The sequence below is a fragment of the Lemur catta genome, chromosome 7, assembly GCF_020740605.2.
Source record: "Lemur catta isolate mLemCat1 chromosome 7, mLemCat1.pri, whole genome shotgun sequence".
Lineage (NCBI taxonomy): Eukaryota > Metazoa > Chordata > Mammalia > Primates > Lemuridae > Lemur > Lemur catta.
Genome location: NC_059134.1, coordinates 100,073,443 through 100,093,495, shown reverse-complemented (window position 1 = coordinate 100,093,495; position 20,053 = coordinate 100,073,443). Strand labels below are relative to the sequence as shown.

General features: G+C 39.6%; 1 protein-coding gene across 2 annotated transcripts in view; it reads left to right on the top strand.

Moving 5' to 3' along the window:
* Positions 1 to 9,789, top strand: part of SLC22A24 (solute carrier family 22 member 24) — a 31,420-nt gene extending 21,631 nt beyond the window's left edge. Inside the window, exons 7-10 of one of the 2 annotated variants that reach the window (XM_045555897.1) lie at positions 6,333 to 6,547; positions 8,013 to 8,121; positions 8,594 to 8,797; positions 9,729 to 9,789. In XM_045555897.1, coding sequence (XP_045411853.1) covers positions 6,333 to 6,547; positions 8,013 to 8,121; positions 8,594 to 8,797; positions 9,729 to 9,789 — 589 coding nt within the window. Of the gene's footprint in view, positions 1 to 6,332; positions 6,548 to 8,012; positions 8,122 to 8,593; positions 8,802 to 9,728 lie in introns of those variants that run through there. The other variant, XM_045555898.1, reaches the window with a different exon arrangement.
* The last annotated feature ends 10,264 nt before the right edge of the window (positions 9,790 to 20,053 follow it).

Below are 20,053 nucleotides of genomic sequence, written 5' to 3'. Positions count from 1 at the left end.
AAATATGATGCTGCTATTTGTTTCTTTGCTTAGCTCTAGTGAAAGTTGCCTTATGTATATGAGAACTGCTGTGTTAGGTGCATATATATTTAGGATTGTTATGTCTTCTTGTTGTATTATTCCCTTTACCATTATATAATAACCTCTTTGTCCTTCTTTACCATTGCTGAGTTAAAGTCAATTTTATCTGATATGAGAAAGGCTACACCTGCTCTCTTTTACTTTCCATTTGCATGGAATAGTTTTTTCCCTCCTTTCCCATTGTGTCTGTGTGAGGTCTTGTGGTTTAGATGTGTTTCCTGAAGACAGCAGATAATTGGGTTGTGTATTTTCATCCATTCAGCCAGCCTATGCCTTTTGAGTGTGCATTTAAACTATTAAGAGATAGATTTAATATGTGGGATGCTATTCTGTTCATCATGTTGCTGTGTTTTCCCTCTTGTGTTATTGTTTGATAAGAGTTGTAAGAGCTTTAGCTTTTTTGGGTGATTTTACACTGGTGTGTATTTATTGTGCTGGTTTATGTATAATGTAGTTCTGAGTATTTCCTGCAGGGAAGGTCTGGTTATGACAAATTCCCTCAGTGTTTGCTTGTCTGGAAAAGACTTGGTTTCTCCATCAAATGTGAAACTTAGTTTTGCAGGATCTATGATTCTAGGCTGGCAGTAGTTCTGTTTAAAAAGATTGAAGATGGGGCTCCACTCCCTTCTGGCTTCTAAGGTTTCCACTGAGATATCTGCTTTGAGCCTGATGGGGTTTCTTTGTAGGTCAGTTGTTGCTTTTGTCTAGCTGTGTGTAGAATTTTCTCCTTCATTTTGACCTTGGCCAGGTTGAACTATGTGCCTCAGAGTTGTCCTATTTGCTATGAATCTTCCCAGATTTCAATGACCATCTTTTACCTGAATGTCTCAATCTCTGGCAATGCAAAGGAAGTTTCCCTCAATAATTCCCTTGATTAGATTTTCATTGCTTTTAGCTCTTTCTTCTTCTTCCTCAGGGAATCCTATAATTCATATATTAGTTTGCTTTGCATGCTCTCATATGCCTGCAAGTGATGGTTCTGCCTTTGTGTTCTCTTCTCTGTCTCTTTGTATAGCTGGGTTAGATCGAGAACCTTGTCTTCAAGCTCTGAGATTCTTTCTTTTCCTTGGTTTAGTCTGTTGCTGATACTTTCTGCTGTGTTTTGGAAGTTCCCTAAATGAGTCTTTCATATCTTTAAGTTCAATCATATCTTTTCTCATGTTGTATAGTTCTTTAGTGACTTTTTGATTAATTTTCTGACATATTTTTTGGCTTCTTTTTGTGGGTTGTCAACTGCCATGTCAGTTCCACTCATTTTTATTTGCCATCCTTATTCTGAATTCCCTTTCTGTCATTTCAGCCATTTCTTTGCAGATGGCGTCCACTACTGTGGCTCTATTTTTGTCCCTTTTGGGGTATCAAGCTATTTTGTTTATTCATGTCACCAGAATTCTTTTGTTGGTTTCTTCTCATCTGGCTTCTCTTCTCTCAGATCTGGGTTCACAGGATTGCAGGGCATTTTGTTCTCCTTTGCTGGAGACTCTCCTGTTTAGTTAGTGGGAAGGGAGGACCCTAGATGGAGCTTTTGTTACCTACTCTGGGCTGTTGACCCATCAGGGGAGGGGTAGGTGCACTGAGAGCCAGTAGAACAGCTGTTCTGCTTTGACCTGTTCCCCTGTGATTTCCTCAGTTCAAGTCAGTGCTTGATGATCTTTGTATGGGGTGAGGGGTTGTTCCCCAGATCATTGTTTGGAGTTCAGTTGTGGTATGGATGTGACCCTCTCCATCACTGTTGTTGTGGGGAATTGGTGACAGTGGCAGCTGGGTTAGTCTACTTAGGCAGTGGGTGTGAATGACAGGGGTATAGGCATTTGCATGAACCAGATCCAGGAGTAATGTATGCTCAGGGCTGGGGGGTACCTGGTGAAGTGTTGGTTCTCAAGGAGGTTCCACTGGCCCAGCAGTAGTGGTGGAGATTCCAGAGTATTGTCTTGGGGCCTAGGTTCAACTCTGGAATCTCAGGGCTGGTGTCACCTGGAGTTATAGGGCAGAGCCTCAGGCTAGGGCATAGTGAGAGTTCAGAGCTGGAACTGGGCACTACAGGGGAGGAGCCACACCAGTGGATGGTTGTTCTGCCAGCATGGAGGCCGTTGGTCCCCACCTGCACAGGCAGGACTTTGTCTCAGTGGCCCAGGAACCATAGACATGGGGCACAGGTGCTGGTTGGTGAAGGCTCTGCCCAATCCCACCTAAGTCCCACTGAGGCCCTCACCCAAGGCTTCTCAGGTGATGCCTGTGGCATCTGAGGGTCCTCCTCTGCTTAGGTCCCACACAGGGGGAGAGGAATGCTACGCCCCCAGTCCTGGTGCAATGCAAGGAAGCATTTGTTCTGTCTGCTTCCTCCCTAGGTTGGGGGATGATGTAAAGGCTACTGCTGGAAAGCTGAGTCCTGAGCAGAGCTGACACCATGCACCAGAGCTATCATGATGGTGTGGGCTACAGAAACCAGGGATTGGCACCCCCAGATCTTTGCTGTGCCTACTCTCTGGTGCAATGTCTCTGCACAGATTTTGAGCAGCTCCCCATCAGCCCAGAGGTCTGCAGTGGTGAAGGGAGACCCCTCACAGCTCAAGCCACCTGCAACGTTTATTCTTTTTCTGCAAAGTGGTGCCACTTGCGCTACTTCTATTCTGCTGTCTTCCCCTCTCCCCAGCTGTGTGAACTGTACTGGAACCCCCACCTTAACACATAGACTGCCACACTAGGAAAAGAAATTTCCTTGGGGCCACAGTGTTTTATTAGGAAAATAGAATAAAAACTTTGAACACAAAATGATCCTTTCTAATTTAATAAAAAAAATTGTTATTTTTTATTGTTTTCTGTGCATGAGTTGTATGCAACTTGAATAATATTTCACATGGCTCCCGAGGTAAAGAGACGTGTGAGTTCCATATGCTTTAAGAGGCCCTGCGCTCAAAAATAGCCTGAGTTACGTACAACTCACATGGCAGTTAATGTGTTAATCTCTGAGATGGTGGGTCATGCTTATGAGTAAGAATCAGGACACCCTGTTTGATTGAGTCATTAAATGTTATAACGCACTGTACCGTTGTTCTTGCTGTCAGAAGTTGGTGCTTGCAGGAAAGAGCCAACAGCAGAGTTGTTTTTCAGGGCCTGTAATCAGCTTTATCCCCTCAGAAGAAACACTTAAATGCCCCAGGCAGTGGGGGGGGGGGCTGAAGCTCCCAGGGGATTGCTTGCTCTCCACTGCCGCAGAGGCAGGTAGAGGGGCGACCTTGAGCATGGCTAGGTCAGCCAAGCCTGCCTCCAGGCTCCACAGACATAAGTTGTAGAACTGTCTGAGCAAGGATAAAAGGTCAGCTCCCAGGTCGCTGGGGAAGGCTTTCAGGAAGGGGGATGGAGCAGCCCCACCAAACCGCAAAGTCTGCTACTGAGGAAGGCGCCATGTGCAATTCACTGCCTGGCTATGGGGTGTGACTTTTGCCCCCCTCACTCTTACCAGGCCCTGAGAGATTCCTTCAGTGTTTGGGTGTAAATGGGCACCCAAATCGCTGTGCTTACCAGCAGTGGCACCTCGGGCCAGGAACAACCTCACTCATGGACCCGCTCAAGTCCAAAGTTGTGGTTTTCCTGTGGTGGGTTGAGGGGGGATGGATGCACCACGAATTTGCTGAGGATCTGAACCACAGTGCACTCTCCTGTCTTTTCTGCCCATGTGGGCCTATCCACCTCGTGAATTTAGCTCTCAATTCTGCCCTGTGTGCCCCTAAGCAACCCCCGAGATTCCTGGGAAAATGGGATCCAGTGCATGCCAGAGGCGGTGTCTCTGGGAGTTTTGTGGGCAGGGAACTCCCAGACCTAGCACCCCTAGGTCCACTGCAGGTCCTCAAGGGGAAAGATGTCGGCCCCTCTCTCTGTGGAAACCCCAGATTGGAGGGCACACCAGCCGAGTGCAGGGGGCCACTTTTGAAAGTCTCCTTCAGTGGCCCCTCTCAGCTGCAGTGAGCAGGGGAGGAGTGGGGCGGAAAGAGTTTGAGTGAAAGAGAAAGGGCATTCCAGTTCTCCCAGTCTCTCTCCCTGGAAGGAAGCCCTCATGAAAGGTCCAAGCTTTGGGATCACACAAGTTCTCCAGGGTCTACCGCAATAGGTGCAGGAGTTGGAAACTGTGTGTGTGGGAACAGGTGATGTGAAAACTGTAGGGTGGAGCTCCCTGGGGCAGAGGGAGGGGCGGTATGAGTGGGAAGCAGTATAGCAGCTACTCTTGGCTCAAGCTATGGCCACGGGGGCGACCCCCGAAGCAACTGGAAGCGCGATGCTTTATTCTCAAGAGGGTCCCAGTTCAATGATTGTAGCCGCATTTGAGATTGCATAGGTAGAAAAGGTCTCAGGCAGCTCGGCAGCCTGCCGACCACTGGAGGTGTGTGGGACAGGGAGAGGACGCCCCATGTCCGCATTCACTGCGCTCTGAGATTCTCTGGGGTAGATTTCTGCAGACATCTCTTTTTCTCCTTCTATTTCGCTGTTTCTTTCCATGAAGTCCCCAGCAGGCTCCAGTGCCTTTCTCCGCTAAACTTCACCTGGGCTCTTCCCGTTCCCCCTTTCTACTGCCTAAAACCCAACATTCCCCTGGGACGATGTGGCAACCAATGTCTCTAGTCACTCAACATCCCGACTCCCCTGTGTGTTTTTCTAATATATGAATTTTTTCTTAAATTTTCTGTCAGCTTTATCAAAATAATTCATGTTGAATAAGGAGAACATGTACGGTCTGATCACAAAAGAAGAAAATGATGATCCTTACCTCATCCCTTCTCACCCTTCTCTTAATCCTGCACTGTGGTTCTTTCCCTGTCCTCGAATGAAACTTCTGACAAGCCACATTACATGTACTGCCCTTCTCCGGAATAAAAAGCCTCCTGTCTCTGCACTCGGAAGAATAGCCTCATTTTAGTAATGAATATATTTCAGCCAAGTACAAAAATTAAACCTCAGGTCTTTATTCAGAGTTGGAGCTTCTCTGTTTCTCTAGTTCAAGCTGAACTTGGAAGCCTTGGGCTTGATAAGGTATTCTTGACTGTTTCTGTGTCTAATCAGGCTATGCTTCCTCTCAACTCCTCTCGCCTGTGGGCCAGGTTTCTGAATTCTACATACTCAGAGTGGGAAAAAGAAGAGCTAACGGGAAGCAGAGGTCTGAGCATTGGTAAATGTTGGAAGCCGGACATGGTACCTGTCAAAGCGACTCCTTTCCCTGGACGCTTTTGTGTAAATCCTCTGGAGGCCTCACTGGAACCCTTTGGCATCTCACTGCAGTTGTTGTGTTGTGAGACTTGCATTTCCTCTGGCTTCTGCATAAATTTTCTCTCCACACTCTGCGAATTAGGTTGTGTATTGCCCTAATGTTGGTCATTTTTCACTCCTCAATGCTGTTTTCCCCTTCCCTCTTAATCTGTTTTATAATCTGTCCCTAAACAAGAATCCAGATTAAGAAAATGACTTCTATTCTAGATATTTTGTATAAATAAAACTGTAAAATATGAAAAAAAAAAGAAAGAAAATGACTCCAGACCACCTATCTCTTCCAGAACTGATGTGAATCTATGAGCATATCCATGCATCGTTGCATATATTTCTGAAAGTATACTTAGCTGCCAGGCTCTTTATTTCAATTCTGATGCCTGAGGCAAATAACGCATTGCTTCTTGCTCTTACAGTGCTTAGAAATGTCAGGCCACAATGATACTCAAATCCAGAAAACTCAAGGCAAATTCTTCCGTATAATGTCTTGCGGCCCCACTCACTAGGATCAAGATGAAGAAGGTCTCAAAACAGGAGCAGAGAAGAGAGACTCATACAATGCTGAACTGCTGCAAACAATTTCCCTAACTTCCACCATCTAACCCTATGTTCCATCCTTTATAGCCTTCACTGCAGTGACAAACTCAGATTTCATATTACTTTTTCTATATGGGTGGATGTATAAACTTTCACTGGATATGTGTGTATTTGTAATCTCCTTCTTGGAGCCTCCGTGAAAATGATGACAATGAAGAGCCCATTTTAACATCATGTTTCACAATAATTTCATGTTAATTTAAATCATTGCCTTAAAAAGAAATAGTCTCTGAAACAGAATGAACCTATTTCTTCAGCACTGACCAAAGGCCACCTGGGCCAATATTATCATCAATGGATAATAATTTTGAATGTAGCACTTATGTCAAAATCTTAGGAAATGGTTTTTAGGCTCTAAATCTTATTAAATATGTCTTTACTACTTTTATTCACTTCAGAATGGCAATCACTGTACCCCTTTATGGCCTGATACTCAACTTGCAGTACTTGGGGAGGAATATCTACCTGTTCCAGGTTCTCTTTGGAGCTGTCACAGGCATAGCCAGATTTATTGCCCTTTTGGCAATGAATTATATGGGTCGTCGAACAAGCCAAATGTTGTTCCTGTTCCTGGTAGGACTGTTCATTCTGGTCAACACCTTTTTGGACCAAGGTGAGAAAGACAGGAGTTTGGGGAAGGAGTGTGGTTTCCCTCATTCCTCAGGAATGACATTGGTCTTACTTGTCTGATACCAAAAGAATGGCAATGTCACTGAAAGCCAGAACGTTCCCTGAAGTTAATATGATGCTATGGAACTGATTCTGACAAGTCGTGGCAGGATGTGGGCTCTTACTGAACCAAGGTCATCAAGGGGTGGTTCAGACACAGTGTTTTCTCCGTCGCATCCAGAATGGATCTGGACATTGGCCCCAATTAGGCCTAACAATTTCTTTGCAAAAGTAACTAACCGCATACCTTTTGGCTAGTTACAGTTTTAACAACAACCATGGAGGGGCACAGTGGGAACATGGTGATCTCACCTCTTCTGTCTTGGAGATTTTCCGACTTTTATAGCCTCCCCAAATTGTCCACTCCCTCATCCCTATAGTTTCACTTTTGAGTTTGGTATTAAATCACCATAAATGCAACACTTTTTAAGGAGAGGTTCTTGACGTCCATGAAATAAAAATCCTTGTCCTAAAGCAGAAAAGAAGTGTACAGTAGAAACAAGAGAAGAGTATCATCTTAATATGTCTCAATCTGTTCTATAATCTGTCTCTAAACAAGAATCAGATTAAGAAACCAACTCAGCCTCTCCTAGAATCCCTTTGGCAAATTAATAGAAAGACCTTATGCAGTGATAACGGGAACTTCAGTGGTCTCCATGCTCCACGGAGCTCCCAGAGCTGGAATGGATTTGGCAGGATCCCAGACTGATGGTTTCCACTCCTCCTTCTTATGCAATGTTGCTGCCTTATAGGAGAACCCTCTCCATATTTTAGTCCTATGTTGATTACTTTTATTGAATTTCTAAAGTGTCTCTTTGAATTTTCAGTCTCAGTGTTTCCCAATATGACATTATTTGATTCCAGCTAGGAGAACAAATGTTAGGCTTATAATCCTGAATTATTATTCTAGAACTTCTGTCTCTTCACCCTGTCCACTCCCAAATCAACCCACTCTTTCTGTTACCATATGGTGCAATACCTGTCCCATACCATAGTTTGTTCCCACACTCTTAGGTGTAATCTACTCAAGATGTGCCTCATAAATTTTCCAGTTGTTATCCATATTTAGTTCTATGCCCTACAGCAAGTGCAGAGAAAGTATTACACAGAAAGAATAAAGCAAGTATTTCTTGACTCCTTATTTCCAACTTTACTGGCAATACTCAAAGATGTAGGGAGAGCTGAAGCCACTGATATAGATCCTATTATTCAATGTTTAAGCCCTAAAATTCTTCAGTCTACAGTTCTTAGTTTATACACCATTCCCTAATCTCTGGTTATGCTGCAGTTGTTCTTCCACATACTTCACACTTGCAAAGCCCTGCAATAGAATCTTTCTACAAGGATTTAGGGGGTGACAGGTTTCTTCAGCCAAAATCTCCTGACTCTCATTGTCTTCCTCTCTCTAGAAATGCAGACCCTGCGTGTGGTTTTAGCAACTCTGGGAGCTGGTGTTCTTTGCATTGCTACTACCAGCAGTTCTGTCCACTACCCCGAGCTCATCCCCACCGTATACAGGTACCAGAGTTAAAGACCATCTGTCTGGTTTCAAAACAGGACTTTCTGAGCTCATTAACATTTACTGCGGAGGAAAAACTGAGACTGCTTAGGTGTCAGACAAATGAATTATAATAGAAATGAAGACAGCAACTGACTGATAGCCAAGAATACTTAAAGCTAAGTTTATGCCTGGCAAAGTGCCAAGTCCTTTAGAGCATCATCTCAATCTTAACAAGCACTCTACTGCATCGTAGCTATGGGTGTCTCTATTTCAATAATGATGAAACGGGGGTTTAGAGCAGTTACCAACATAATACTAACAAACAGTTGAGACCAGTAGAGTTAAATGTCACAATTAAGAGCCTGTTGTTAAAGCCCATGTGTTTAATAAGTGTGTTGTATTGTCCCCGATAATGACTAAAGATGACAAATAAAAACTTATATGTACAGATTTATACAAGATATATTTGTATTTTATTTGTGCCCTGAGGTCAACAGCTTCAGGAATCAATCTGCTGTCCAGTAGGATTGGGGCAGCACTGGCTCCTCTGTTGATGACCTTAGCGAGGTTTTCTGCCCGCCTCCCCTGGATTATCTACGGCGTCTTCCCCATCCTTGCTGCCCTTGTTGTCCTCCTCCTCCCAGAAACCAGGAATCTGCCTCTTCCTAACACCATTCAGGATGTGGAAAATGAGTGAGTAAACCCTCCACCCGGCACCTGAGTGGGGAGTGGCTGTGTGCCATAGCTCTGTGATGACAAAGGTCAACGATCATTTGGAGCCCTCTATCCTTCACATAGGCTCAGACCTGGCCTATTTCTATTTGTCCCCATGGCCTTTAATTCAGTGGCAGCCCCACCTCTACCCACATAGTAGCAGACTCCCCTCAAAGCTTCCCAGATCACACAGACCACCTCACACCAGGAGCTTTAGTGGTGAAAAGGCCTAACTTAGCCATATTGTGAATAGCACATACCTTCTCCTCTAATGGGAAATATGTACTCCTGTCCTTCTCGCATAAATCTGCTAGGATACAAATGGCTCATGCTCATCGCCTGATTTTATCACCCATCAGCCCAGTGGGGGCTGGATATATTGTGGGAAGGAAATAAGATAGCCTAGACATATATCTGATTATTGCTTCGGTCAAGGAAGAATTGTGGGACTAGAGCACAGAGCAAGATCTTCTTTGTAAAGATAAGAGTGTATTAAAAGGAGTGGATCTTGTTGGGATATCTGCAAGATTTAGTCACATTTGCTACCACAGGCAGTAGAAATTTTGAGGAGAGAGTCATTGAGATAAGAAAAAACAATTAAAAATGAGGACAAATAAGGATATAGCCTCAAGAATTTCATTTTACCCTTTATTTTCCAAAATGTCCATTGGTGAAAGGTCTAAAGAGACAATGGTGAGAGCAGAAATGTTCAACGCTGCCGTCCCAGGTATGCCCAGGTATCAGAGCCTTTTCCAGTACAATAGTATGGAAATCCAGGGGGTCTTGGGTAACAAAGCTGGTGGGTAGAGGTTCAGCTTGTCCTTAGGCATGCAAGATACGTACACTTATTCTATACCTTCTTTCTATTTTGTTTCTTGATTTTGTTGTTGTTTAAATTTCTGCTTCTCCGCAGAAAAGAAACAAGAAAAGTAAAGCAGGAAGATACTTGCATGAAAATAACACAATTTTAAAGATTTCCCAAGACTTGATGCAAGGCAAAGAAAAATAAGAGGAAAAAAATCAAGATTATTCCTATATACCTACAAAACTAGCTGAAAATATGATGGACAGATGGATGCTATTTACAATGATGGCACTAAATATATCAGTTGTCCCAAAATAATTTATGAGTTTAAGTAATTCCACCAAACGATAGTTTGCTTTTGTAAAGAAGTTGCAGAACTTCCAAATTAATCTAGATATTAATAAAAGCCAAGACAATTTAGGAAAAAAGCAACATAGAGTGACGATGGGGCTGACTCATATATGGTAAAGCTTATGCTGGACTCTTATTATAAAGCTACAATCATGAAAACAGTAATAATCAATGCAGCCTCCAATCATAACAATTCCAGAAACACACCCAAGTATGTATAAACACTTACATATCAAATTTTTGGCACCAATAATCACATATTGAAAGCTTATGTGATTAATAGTATTAATTACCTCCTTGGAAATAAAATCACAAAAATTATGAGTATGGTTTCCTTTTAATGATAAAATTCTATTGTTCTTTTCTTTACATTCTTTCTGGATTTATATTTTAAACTAACATGAATCAATTAAAAATATAAATATCAAATATTAAAGTACAACTGACATGACAAATCATTTCCAAATATATATGTATGTGTGTACATATTTAATATATATCGAATAAAATTATACTTCAATACAAAACGGGCATGGACCAAGAAGTAATTTTCAAAAAGCCACATAAATAATAAATATATAAAGTAAATGAAAAGATGTTCATTTTAATGGTGATCAAAGAAATATATATTAAAGTGGAATAACAATTTTCATTTGTCAAAGCAACAAAGATTTTGAAATGTACTATTTGTTCTCAGAAAGACAGAGAGGCAGTGGCATAGATATTCATACAATGCTGGGGGAAGTATAAAATAAAGCATGTTATAAAGCTGTTAAAAAATCAAAAGTTTAAATTTAATTTTTATGTATCCAGCAAACACTTCCTGAGCTTGTGCAACCTACTATACCAGTTTCTGTCATCTACCAATAAAGCTTCCTTTCCAATCCACCTGCCTTTTTTTTATGTTGCCTTATTAAACTGGTGAGAAATGCCAGCACAATGTAGGATAGAAGTGGTGAAAATAAAAATCCTTGCCTTATTCCTGATGTTTGGTGGGGAAAGCATTCAGTATTGCAGTATTAACTATGATGGATTCTATAGATGTTCTGTAGATTCCCTTTATCAGTTTGAAGTAATCCCTTTTATTCCTAAAATGCCCCAAATTTTCTCAAGAACAGGTGTTGTAATTTACCATATCTATGAGCTGATAATTTTTTATTTTTAATCTCTTAATCTAAAAAATTACAGTGATGAATTTTCAAGTGTTTAAGCACCCTTTACACAATAATGTTCATTTAGTCATGATGTATTATTAATTTCATTCAATATTGGATAGATTTTTGCCTTCGTCAGTTTGGGGTGGCACAACAGAATACCATAGACTATGTGGCTTAAACAACAAACATTTATTTATCACAGTTCTGGAAGCCATGAGATCCAGGATCAATATGCTAGCAGATCTGATGTTCGATGATGACAATTTTCCAGGTTTACAGACGGTTGTTTTCTCCTTGTATCCTCAATGGATGAGAGAGGACAGAGAAAGAAAGCAAATTCTTCTGTCTGTTCTATAAGGGCACTAATCACATATGTAAGAGCCGAGCCCTCATGATCGAATTATCTCTCAAAGGCCCTGCCACGTAATGCCATCACATCAGGGGTTAGGGTTTCAGCATATGAATTTGGGGAGCACACAAACCTTCAGTCCATAACAGTTTTCTAAAATTACATTGACATATTTCTCATCCATATGCATGAGAGCTATTGGTCTATAGTACCCTTTTCTTGCAATATTTTCATCTCATTTTTGCATCAAAGTAATTCTGGCCTCAAAGAATTAGTTTCAGAGTAGTTTCTCCCCTGAAAGAATTTAAGTAGAATTGAAATTGTTTCCTCTTTAAATTTTTGCAGAATTCACCAGTGAATCAATCTGGCCCTATAGATTTTTTGTGTTGTTTCATTTTTGTTTGTTGGTTTTGTTTTGTCTTTTTTTAACACTATAATTTTGTAGTGTGTTTCACTATAAATTTTATTTCTTTAATAGATATATAAGGCTATTTATCTATTTCTTCTTCAGTAATTTTTCTCCTCCATAAGGGTCATGTATTCCTGTTAATCCAAAGATTAGCTAGCCATGGTAAAAAATTTTTCATAATTTTTTGAGCTCAGAGCCAAGAGCGAAGTGTTGCTGAATGAAAAGAATCATCCTATGTTAACAGACAGAAAATGACTTTGGGAATTAGCTTAAGCTGTGAATTTGGTAATGTTTCTCTACGAGTTCAACCTAAAATTGTGAGAATTGTGAGGTAAAACATCACTCACAAGTTACTCTTACACTACTCTAAAGTCACCCAATGACAGCTAACATTTGTTGAATCACAAGTACTATCAGCTGCTTTATATACTTCCAGTGCCAAAAAAAAAAAAAAAAATGAAAGCAAGAACAATTTTTCCACAGAAATTTACAGCAGATGTATTTTTCAACTTCAAATTATATTAATAGCTAGGCAGCATTTTTCATGCCTCGATAAAACACAAAGGAAACTTCTTTTTTTTTTTTTTTTTTGAGACAGACTCTCACTCTTTTGCCCTGGCTAGAGTGCCGTGGCATCAGCCTAGCTCACAGCAACCTCAAACTCCTGGGCTTAAGCAGTCCTTCTGCCACAGCCTCCCAAGTAGCTGGGACTACAGGCATGTGCCACCATGCCTGGCTAATCTTTTTCTATATATATTTTTAGCTGTCCAGATCATTTCTTTCTATTTTTAGTAGAGACGGGGTCTTGCTCTTGCTCAGGCTGGTCTCGAACTCCTTACCTGGAGCGATCCTCCGGCCTTGGCCTCCCAGAGTGCTAGGATTACAGGCGTGAGCCACCATGCCCAGCCCCGAAGGAAACTTCTATATTTAAATATCCATTTAACCTTGCAATTGAGGAGATTCTACCTAACCTATTAATAATTTCAAGAAAACACTCTAATAGAACTTTATAAACGTCTTCCAAGCAATGCATACACTCATGGATTAAGATCAGTATTTAGTAGGACCTACTTGTTTGAAAAGACAGTTTCAAAGATTAAATATGTACAATCTCATTGGATAACATCATTAATAAATAAACATTTCTTATTGGTTTTAATGATAAGTAACACTAATTTTGAACCCCTACTAAGGGAAATCTTATCTCAAAAGAAATCTATTCTTCTCTTTGGTAGATTTGCATTACAAAACTTGTACTCAATTATTATTATTATTATTATACTTTGAATCTTGTCAAGAAAAAATTATAGGAATTTATTTTTCCTTTTTTTATATAGGAACCTACATAAAATCTTCAAATTTGCTATATGGACTGAAAAACTGTAAACTATTTACTATCTAAAACTATATTTGCTATACCTTCCAGAAAATGTTTGCCAATCCATAGTCTAGAACCATGATGCTTCAGGTTTAACCTTGGAATCTCCTACCTCAGAATATCTTACTATATATAATGTTCGTTGTCAGTCACTCCACAGGTGGTTGTTATGCAACTAAGAAATCAGAGCCTCTGATCTACAGGTTAAAATCTAAATTCTTCTGTTTGTTTTTTTTAATCTTCTATTTTCCACTTATTCTTCCCCATTCGTCTCCAGCTACATTAAGTAAGTGGGAATTGCACAATCATTCCATGGTCCTCTACCCCATATCCATAGTTGTGTACTTATCATCACTGCCTGAATTATCTTTTTCCAATGTTTAATCCCACATATACCTTCTTTTACTTGCAAAGGCCTTCTTACCATTCAATACCAGGGTGAAACTGTATCTCCACAATTAAGACCTTCCTGCCTTATGCTATTTACTCAGTAGCATGAAACAGTGTATCATCAATTCTTCCACAGCACATCATGCATCTTCCATATGTAACACTCATAACCTTAACATGTTCTGTATGTTACTTTGACAGAGAAAACTACAGATTCAATGGAATTCTTATCAAAATCTAGTGGGCCTTTATGTAGAAATGAAATGTGGATCCTAAAATTCATATGGAATTGTAAGGAACCCTGAATAACAAAAACAATCTTGAAAAAGAATAGCAAAGTTGGAGGACTCACACTTTCTGATTTCAAAACTTACAATAATACAAAGCTACAGTAATCAAAACAGTGTGGTACTGGCATAAGAATAGACATAAAGACCAATGGGAATAGAGTTGCAAGTTCAAAAATAAACCCATACATCTATGATCAACTGATTTTTTTTTTCAGACAGAGTCTTGGTCTGTTGTCCAGGCTAGAGTGCAGTGGTGTCATCACAGCTCAGTGCAACCTCAAACTTCTGGGCTCAAGCGATTATCCTGCCTCAGCTTCCCAACTAGCTGGCACTATGGGTGCACACCACCACACCAGCTAATTTTCCTATTTTTTTGTACAGATGGGGTCTCACTATTACCCAAGCTGGTCTCAAACTTCCGGCCTAAAGCAGTCCTCCTGCCTTGGCCTTGCAGAGTGCTAGGATTACAGACATGAGCCGCTGCACCTGGTCTGATCAATTTGATTTTTGACAAAACTGTTCCATAGGGAAATAATAATCTCTTCAACATAAAATATAAATGGTTCTGTGATAACTGAGTGTCCACATGCAAAGGAATGAAGTTGGACCCTTACCTCACACCATACATAAAAGTTAACTCAAAATGAATCAAACCCTAAATGTAAAGAGCTAAAAATTATAAAACTCTTAGAAGTAAACAGGGGTGTAACTCTTTATAACCTTGGATTTTACTATGGGTTCTTAAGGATGACACCAAAAGTACAAGCCACAAAAGAAAAATAGATAAATTGAACCACATCAAAATTGAAAACCTCCACATATGTTCTTATCAAAGAACACTATCAAGAAAGTGAAAGGCTAACCTACAGAATTACAGAAAAATATTTGCCAACCATATATCTGATAAGGATTGGTATCCAGAATATGTAAAGAACTCTTACAATTCAACAATAAGAAGATAAAACAACCCTATTTAAAAATGGGCAAAACTTGAATAGTCATTTCTCCAAAAAAGATACACAAATGGCCAAAAAGCACATGAAAAAAATGTTCAACATCATTAATCATTAAGGAAATGAAAATTAAAACCACAATAAGATATCACTTCATACTCACTAGATGGCTATAATAAAGAAAAAGAAAAAGAACAAATGTTGGCAAGGATGTGGAGAAACTGGAAACCTCATACACTGCTGGTGGGAATGTAAAATGGTGCAGCTGCTGTGGAAAACAGTTTGGTGATTCTGCAGTAGGTTAAACAGAGAATTACCAAATGACCCAGCAATTCCACTGTTGTTTTCTTTAAATTAGGAAAAATGTTGCCCATTATTACTTTAAATATTTTTTCTACTTCAAACTTTTCTTCTTTCTGGGAAACCATTTTAATGTGTGTTAGACTGCTTGTTATTCCATAGGTCACTGTGGCTCTCTTGTCTTTTTTCTAGTCTCTTTTCTCTTCGTTGATACTGACATGTCTTCAAATTCAGTGAACTTTTCTTCCAGAGCATCCAAACTGTTGTTAGTAAAATTTTCATTTTGTAAATTGTATTTGAAGTTGTATAATTGCCATTAAGTTCTTTTTTTAATTATTGTTTTCATTTCTTGGTTGATATTTATCTTTTTACTTATGGTTTTCATCTTTACCTTTAACTCCTTAAATATGTGCTTCATAGCTGTTTTAAAATAATTTTCTGCTAATTCTAAAATTTTTGTTGGCTCTATTGATTTTTTTCCCTCTTGGTTATCATTAACATTTTCCTACTTCACATGTCTAATAATTCTATTTAATTGTGGAAAAGTACACATAATATGAAAGTTACCATTTTAACCATTTTTAAATGTGCCATTGAGTGGCATTCAGTGCAACTGCAATATTGTAGAACCATCATCATTATCTAATTCCAGAACTTTTTTATCACCTTAAATGGGGTCCCTGTACACATTAAGCAGTCACCACTCTCCTCCAGCCCCTGGCAACCACTAATATGCTTTCTGTTTGTAAGGATTTGCCTGTACTGAATATTTTATATAAATGGCATTATATAATACGTAATCTTTTGTGTCTGGCGCCTTTCACTTAGCAGAATGTTTTAGAGGTTCATCTATGTTGTAGAATGCATTGGTATTACATTCTTTTTATGGGTGAATAATATTCCATTCTACGGATACACCACATTTTGTTTATTCATTCATCTGTTGATGGATACTACCCACAAAAAGTGGGTAGTTTCTACTTTTTGGCTATGTTAATAGTGCTAATATGAATATTTTGGCATAGGTTTTTATTTGAACACGTTTTCAATTCTTTTGAGTATATACCTAGGAGTGGAATTGCTGGGTCATATAGTAATTCTATGTTCAACTTGTTAAGGAATAAACTTTTGATTGTATAGAGCATGCTGAACTTTGTTCCAGTAGTAATTAATTGACTGGTGGCTCAGCTTGATCTTATTAAGGCTTGGAGTTCGTCTTCTTAGAGTGCATCTTGAGTATCCCTGACTTTAGAGCTATTCTTAAGATTTTTCTAGGGTTAGGCATTTCTAAGTTAACTGATGGAGAGCATAAGCTAATATTCTAATTAAGTTTGAGTGAGAAATGTGGGGGAAAGTTCAAAGTATATCTATATGGTGATTTTTATTTTGTTTTTAGAACAAAATAGTCTTAAGGATGTTTATAAGACAAGGAAAGGACTGAAAAAAAAGGTAGAGGCAGAGAAGGAGTGAGGGTGCATCACAAAGGAGGTAGATGGGATACATTAGGAAGCACACTGTGGGACATGGCTTTGCAAGCGGGAAAAATGCTTATCTTCTTAAACCAATGGAAAGATAAGCAAGGACCCTTCTCATTCATTCACTCCCCAGAAGTGGTGCGAACAAGAAGCTTTGAGCAATTCTATCTATGCCAACCAAATACCACCTACATTAAATTGTTCTCTGAATTGTTCTATCATTGGAACTGCCTTGTCCCTGGTGACTTCCTCCTCCATAATTTGAGGAAAACCTCAGGAGACAGGGGTTGTCCTAAGGAAGGAAATGGTGCCATATATTCATTAACAAGGTGCCTTAGTCTATGTGCATTCCTATAAAGGAAATACCTGAGGCTGGGTAATATATAAAGAAAAGAGGTTTATTTGGCTCATGGCTCTGCAGGCTGTATAAGAAGCATGGCATTGCCATCTGCTTCTGGTGAGGGCTTCCAGGAGCTTCCAATCATGGTGGAAGGAGAAGGAGGAGTAAACATGTCACATGGCAAGAGAGGGAGAAACAGGGAGGGTAGAGGTGCCAAGCTCTTTTAAACAACTGGTTCTTATGTGAATTAATAGAGCAAGAACTCATTACTACAGGGATGGCACCAAGCCGTTCATGAGGCATCCATCCCCATGACCCAAACTCCTCCCACCAGGCCCCACCTCCAACATTGGGGATCAATTTCAACATGATATTTGGAGAGGAAAAATATCCAAACTACATCACAAGGTAACACATACTTTAGTAAATTCACCCCAAGCAGGCTCATAAAATTAATTTTCTTATTTTGTTGAGAGAGGATCTATTTCTTAAGCCAAATTTATAGTTACTAGGCTCCCATAATGTGATTTAACTATACCAGAATCCAATATATGAATGCTAATGAGATATACAAAAGTCAAGTGCCCTGGAAATCTCAGATTGGCCTGAGCAGTGCATTATCTCCTTATGGGAAAGCTGTGTGGAAATAAAATTATTAAAAGATTGTGTTATACATGGAATCAGAATAAGAGAAGTTGGATAGTTTTAAGAAGAATCTCTCAGCTAAGGTAGTTTAAGGCCTCCTCATTTGTTGGAAAAAATTATTGCTGGACTCTGCTGAGCCAAGACTTCTTCCACAGACAGGCTGAGATAGATACTGCAGTGCTAGTTTTTGTCCTAGAACGTCTCAATTCCTTTCTTCATTGGCTGATCTGCCCTATCCTTTATAATGGTCTTTCTCCAAGCAGAAAATAGGTTTGAAATACTCAACTTTCACTTTTTTATGTTACAACCTTATCCAATCCAGTCCCCTGAAGTTTTTCCTGGATCCTCTTGAGTAATACTGAAATGTTCCCAAATACATTAGTCATATTTATATAAATTTCTCAGTTAAGTACTACAGATAATAATTACATCTGATGTTTTATTCTGAGGATAACCCATTTCAAGTTCTTAGAGATGCACTTTAGGAAATTTCCTAAAATGGAAAAATCATTAACCAGAAACAGATGAATACTGGAGCATTTGAGCAGCTGCTGTGGCCAATAGTTTATAAGGATCACTAAAACATCACTGGAAACATGAGAAAATAGAGAAAATTACACTTCCCAGAATAATTTCTATGGGGAGTACTCTGTGTGGCTAGAAAAATATTTTAACAACCTTCCTGAGGTGGATATTGAGGTCACTATGTCTCACTCTCCCCATTTCTAATGAGGATGAGCCCATTAACTTCAGAATTTTTTTTTATTAAATAGAACAGGAAAGTAGCGGTCATAGAGGATTTTTTCAGGAGAATAGAGAAAAACTTTACCGTTATCATCAGTGTCCTCCTTAGCTTATCCCCTAGATATTTCACTTTCAAGAAAAGCCAAACTATCAGACAGTCAAGGGTTCTGCATGTCTTGGTATGATTCATTCTGCATTAAAATTTCCTGCAGCCAATTCCAGGAGCTTTTTTCAGTGACTTGTTCTCTTGTTGCTGTTAATCAGAGCTCTCTCTTACTCACATGGTCCTGGAAGCATCCCAGGAGCATTTATAACAAAAGCAAAGCACATACCTTAAGTTACAAGATTTTTAGCTCTTCTCACCAAGCTCCGAGGGACAAGGTTGATCTGAACTGCTTTGCCATCTGCTGCAGTCATATTGGAATACTCGGTGTCACCTTGTCTTAACCTATTGTATGGAAGCCTAAGAGTTAATCTGCCTGTGATTGTATGGGAAACAACCAGATCTCCTTTTTAGACTTTTAGATTCAGATTTCATTTCTGATCTGGCACATTGATCAGAGTTTTATCAGAGAAGAATGCAGGAAGTCCGCTACCAGGACTCTGGCTATTTTCTTGTCCTCCCAAATGATGTAATTATCGTCTCATTCTAAGAGCTAATATGCTCTAGACCAATGCTTTTCAAATCTTAATGTTCATATGAATCACTCAATGATGTTAAAATGCAGATTCTGATTCAGTAAGTATGTGGATGGGCCTAGGATTTTGAGTTTCTAAGAGCTCCCAGGTGATGCTGCTGCTGCTGTTGACCCCTAGACCACACTTTGAGGAGTAAGGTCAAGCCCAGTAGGTCAAGTCCAGTAGCATCCATAGTTCTGGTGAGAGAGAAGCATAACTTGTAAGGCTCTTCCTTGCACAGTGAATTGAAAGTAACAATGAAGCAGTTCTCTTCACCCCCTCCTTTTAGGCCAAATGGAAAATACTCTGTCTCTCAGAGAAGAATCAGCTGAGTATTTCATGAAGGATTTAGCTACAGTAGAACACAGGTGTACAATTACTGACTTATGTACCTGTGTGTCTTATTTGCAGTAGTTGGGCTTTGCTTCAAAGGATTTTTAGTAACCTGATATCACCAGATGAAGGAGTTTTAGAAAATAAAACTTTAATGCCTTTAGTGACTCTTGCATTCCAACAATAAATGGTTTCTTAAGGACAATAAACTGTCAATGAAACAAGGACAAAATCAAATAAGGTCTAACAAGCGAGAATCAGCAGAAACAACAGACGGCAGAAACAGACCTTCCAAAAAATGTTCAAATGTTTGAATTATCAGACATATGATTAGAAACAATTATACTTACTATACCTAATAAAATAAAAACAAGATAAAAAATATTGTTACCAAAAACTCAGCACTTGTACTCGAGGCCACATCAGAAGAACAACAAGAAGCAGTTTGAGGAGAAGTAAAGAGAAGTTTATTACTTTGCCAACAAAGGAGGAAAAATGATAGACCTCATCTCAAACTCCAAATATTCCTGCCCATAAGCAGAAATACAGAGCTTTTAAAGGTAGGGGCCCTCAGTTCTAGGTTTTTGTGGTTAGCTATTCTAATTGTCCCATATCTGCCAAAGACAAAGCCTGTGACC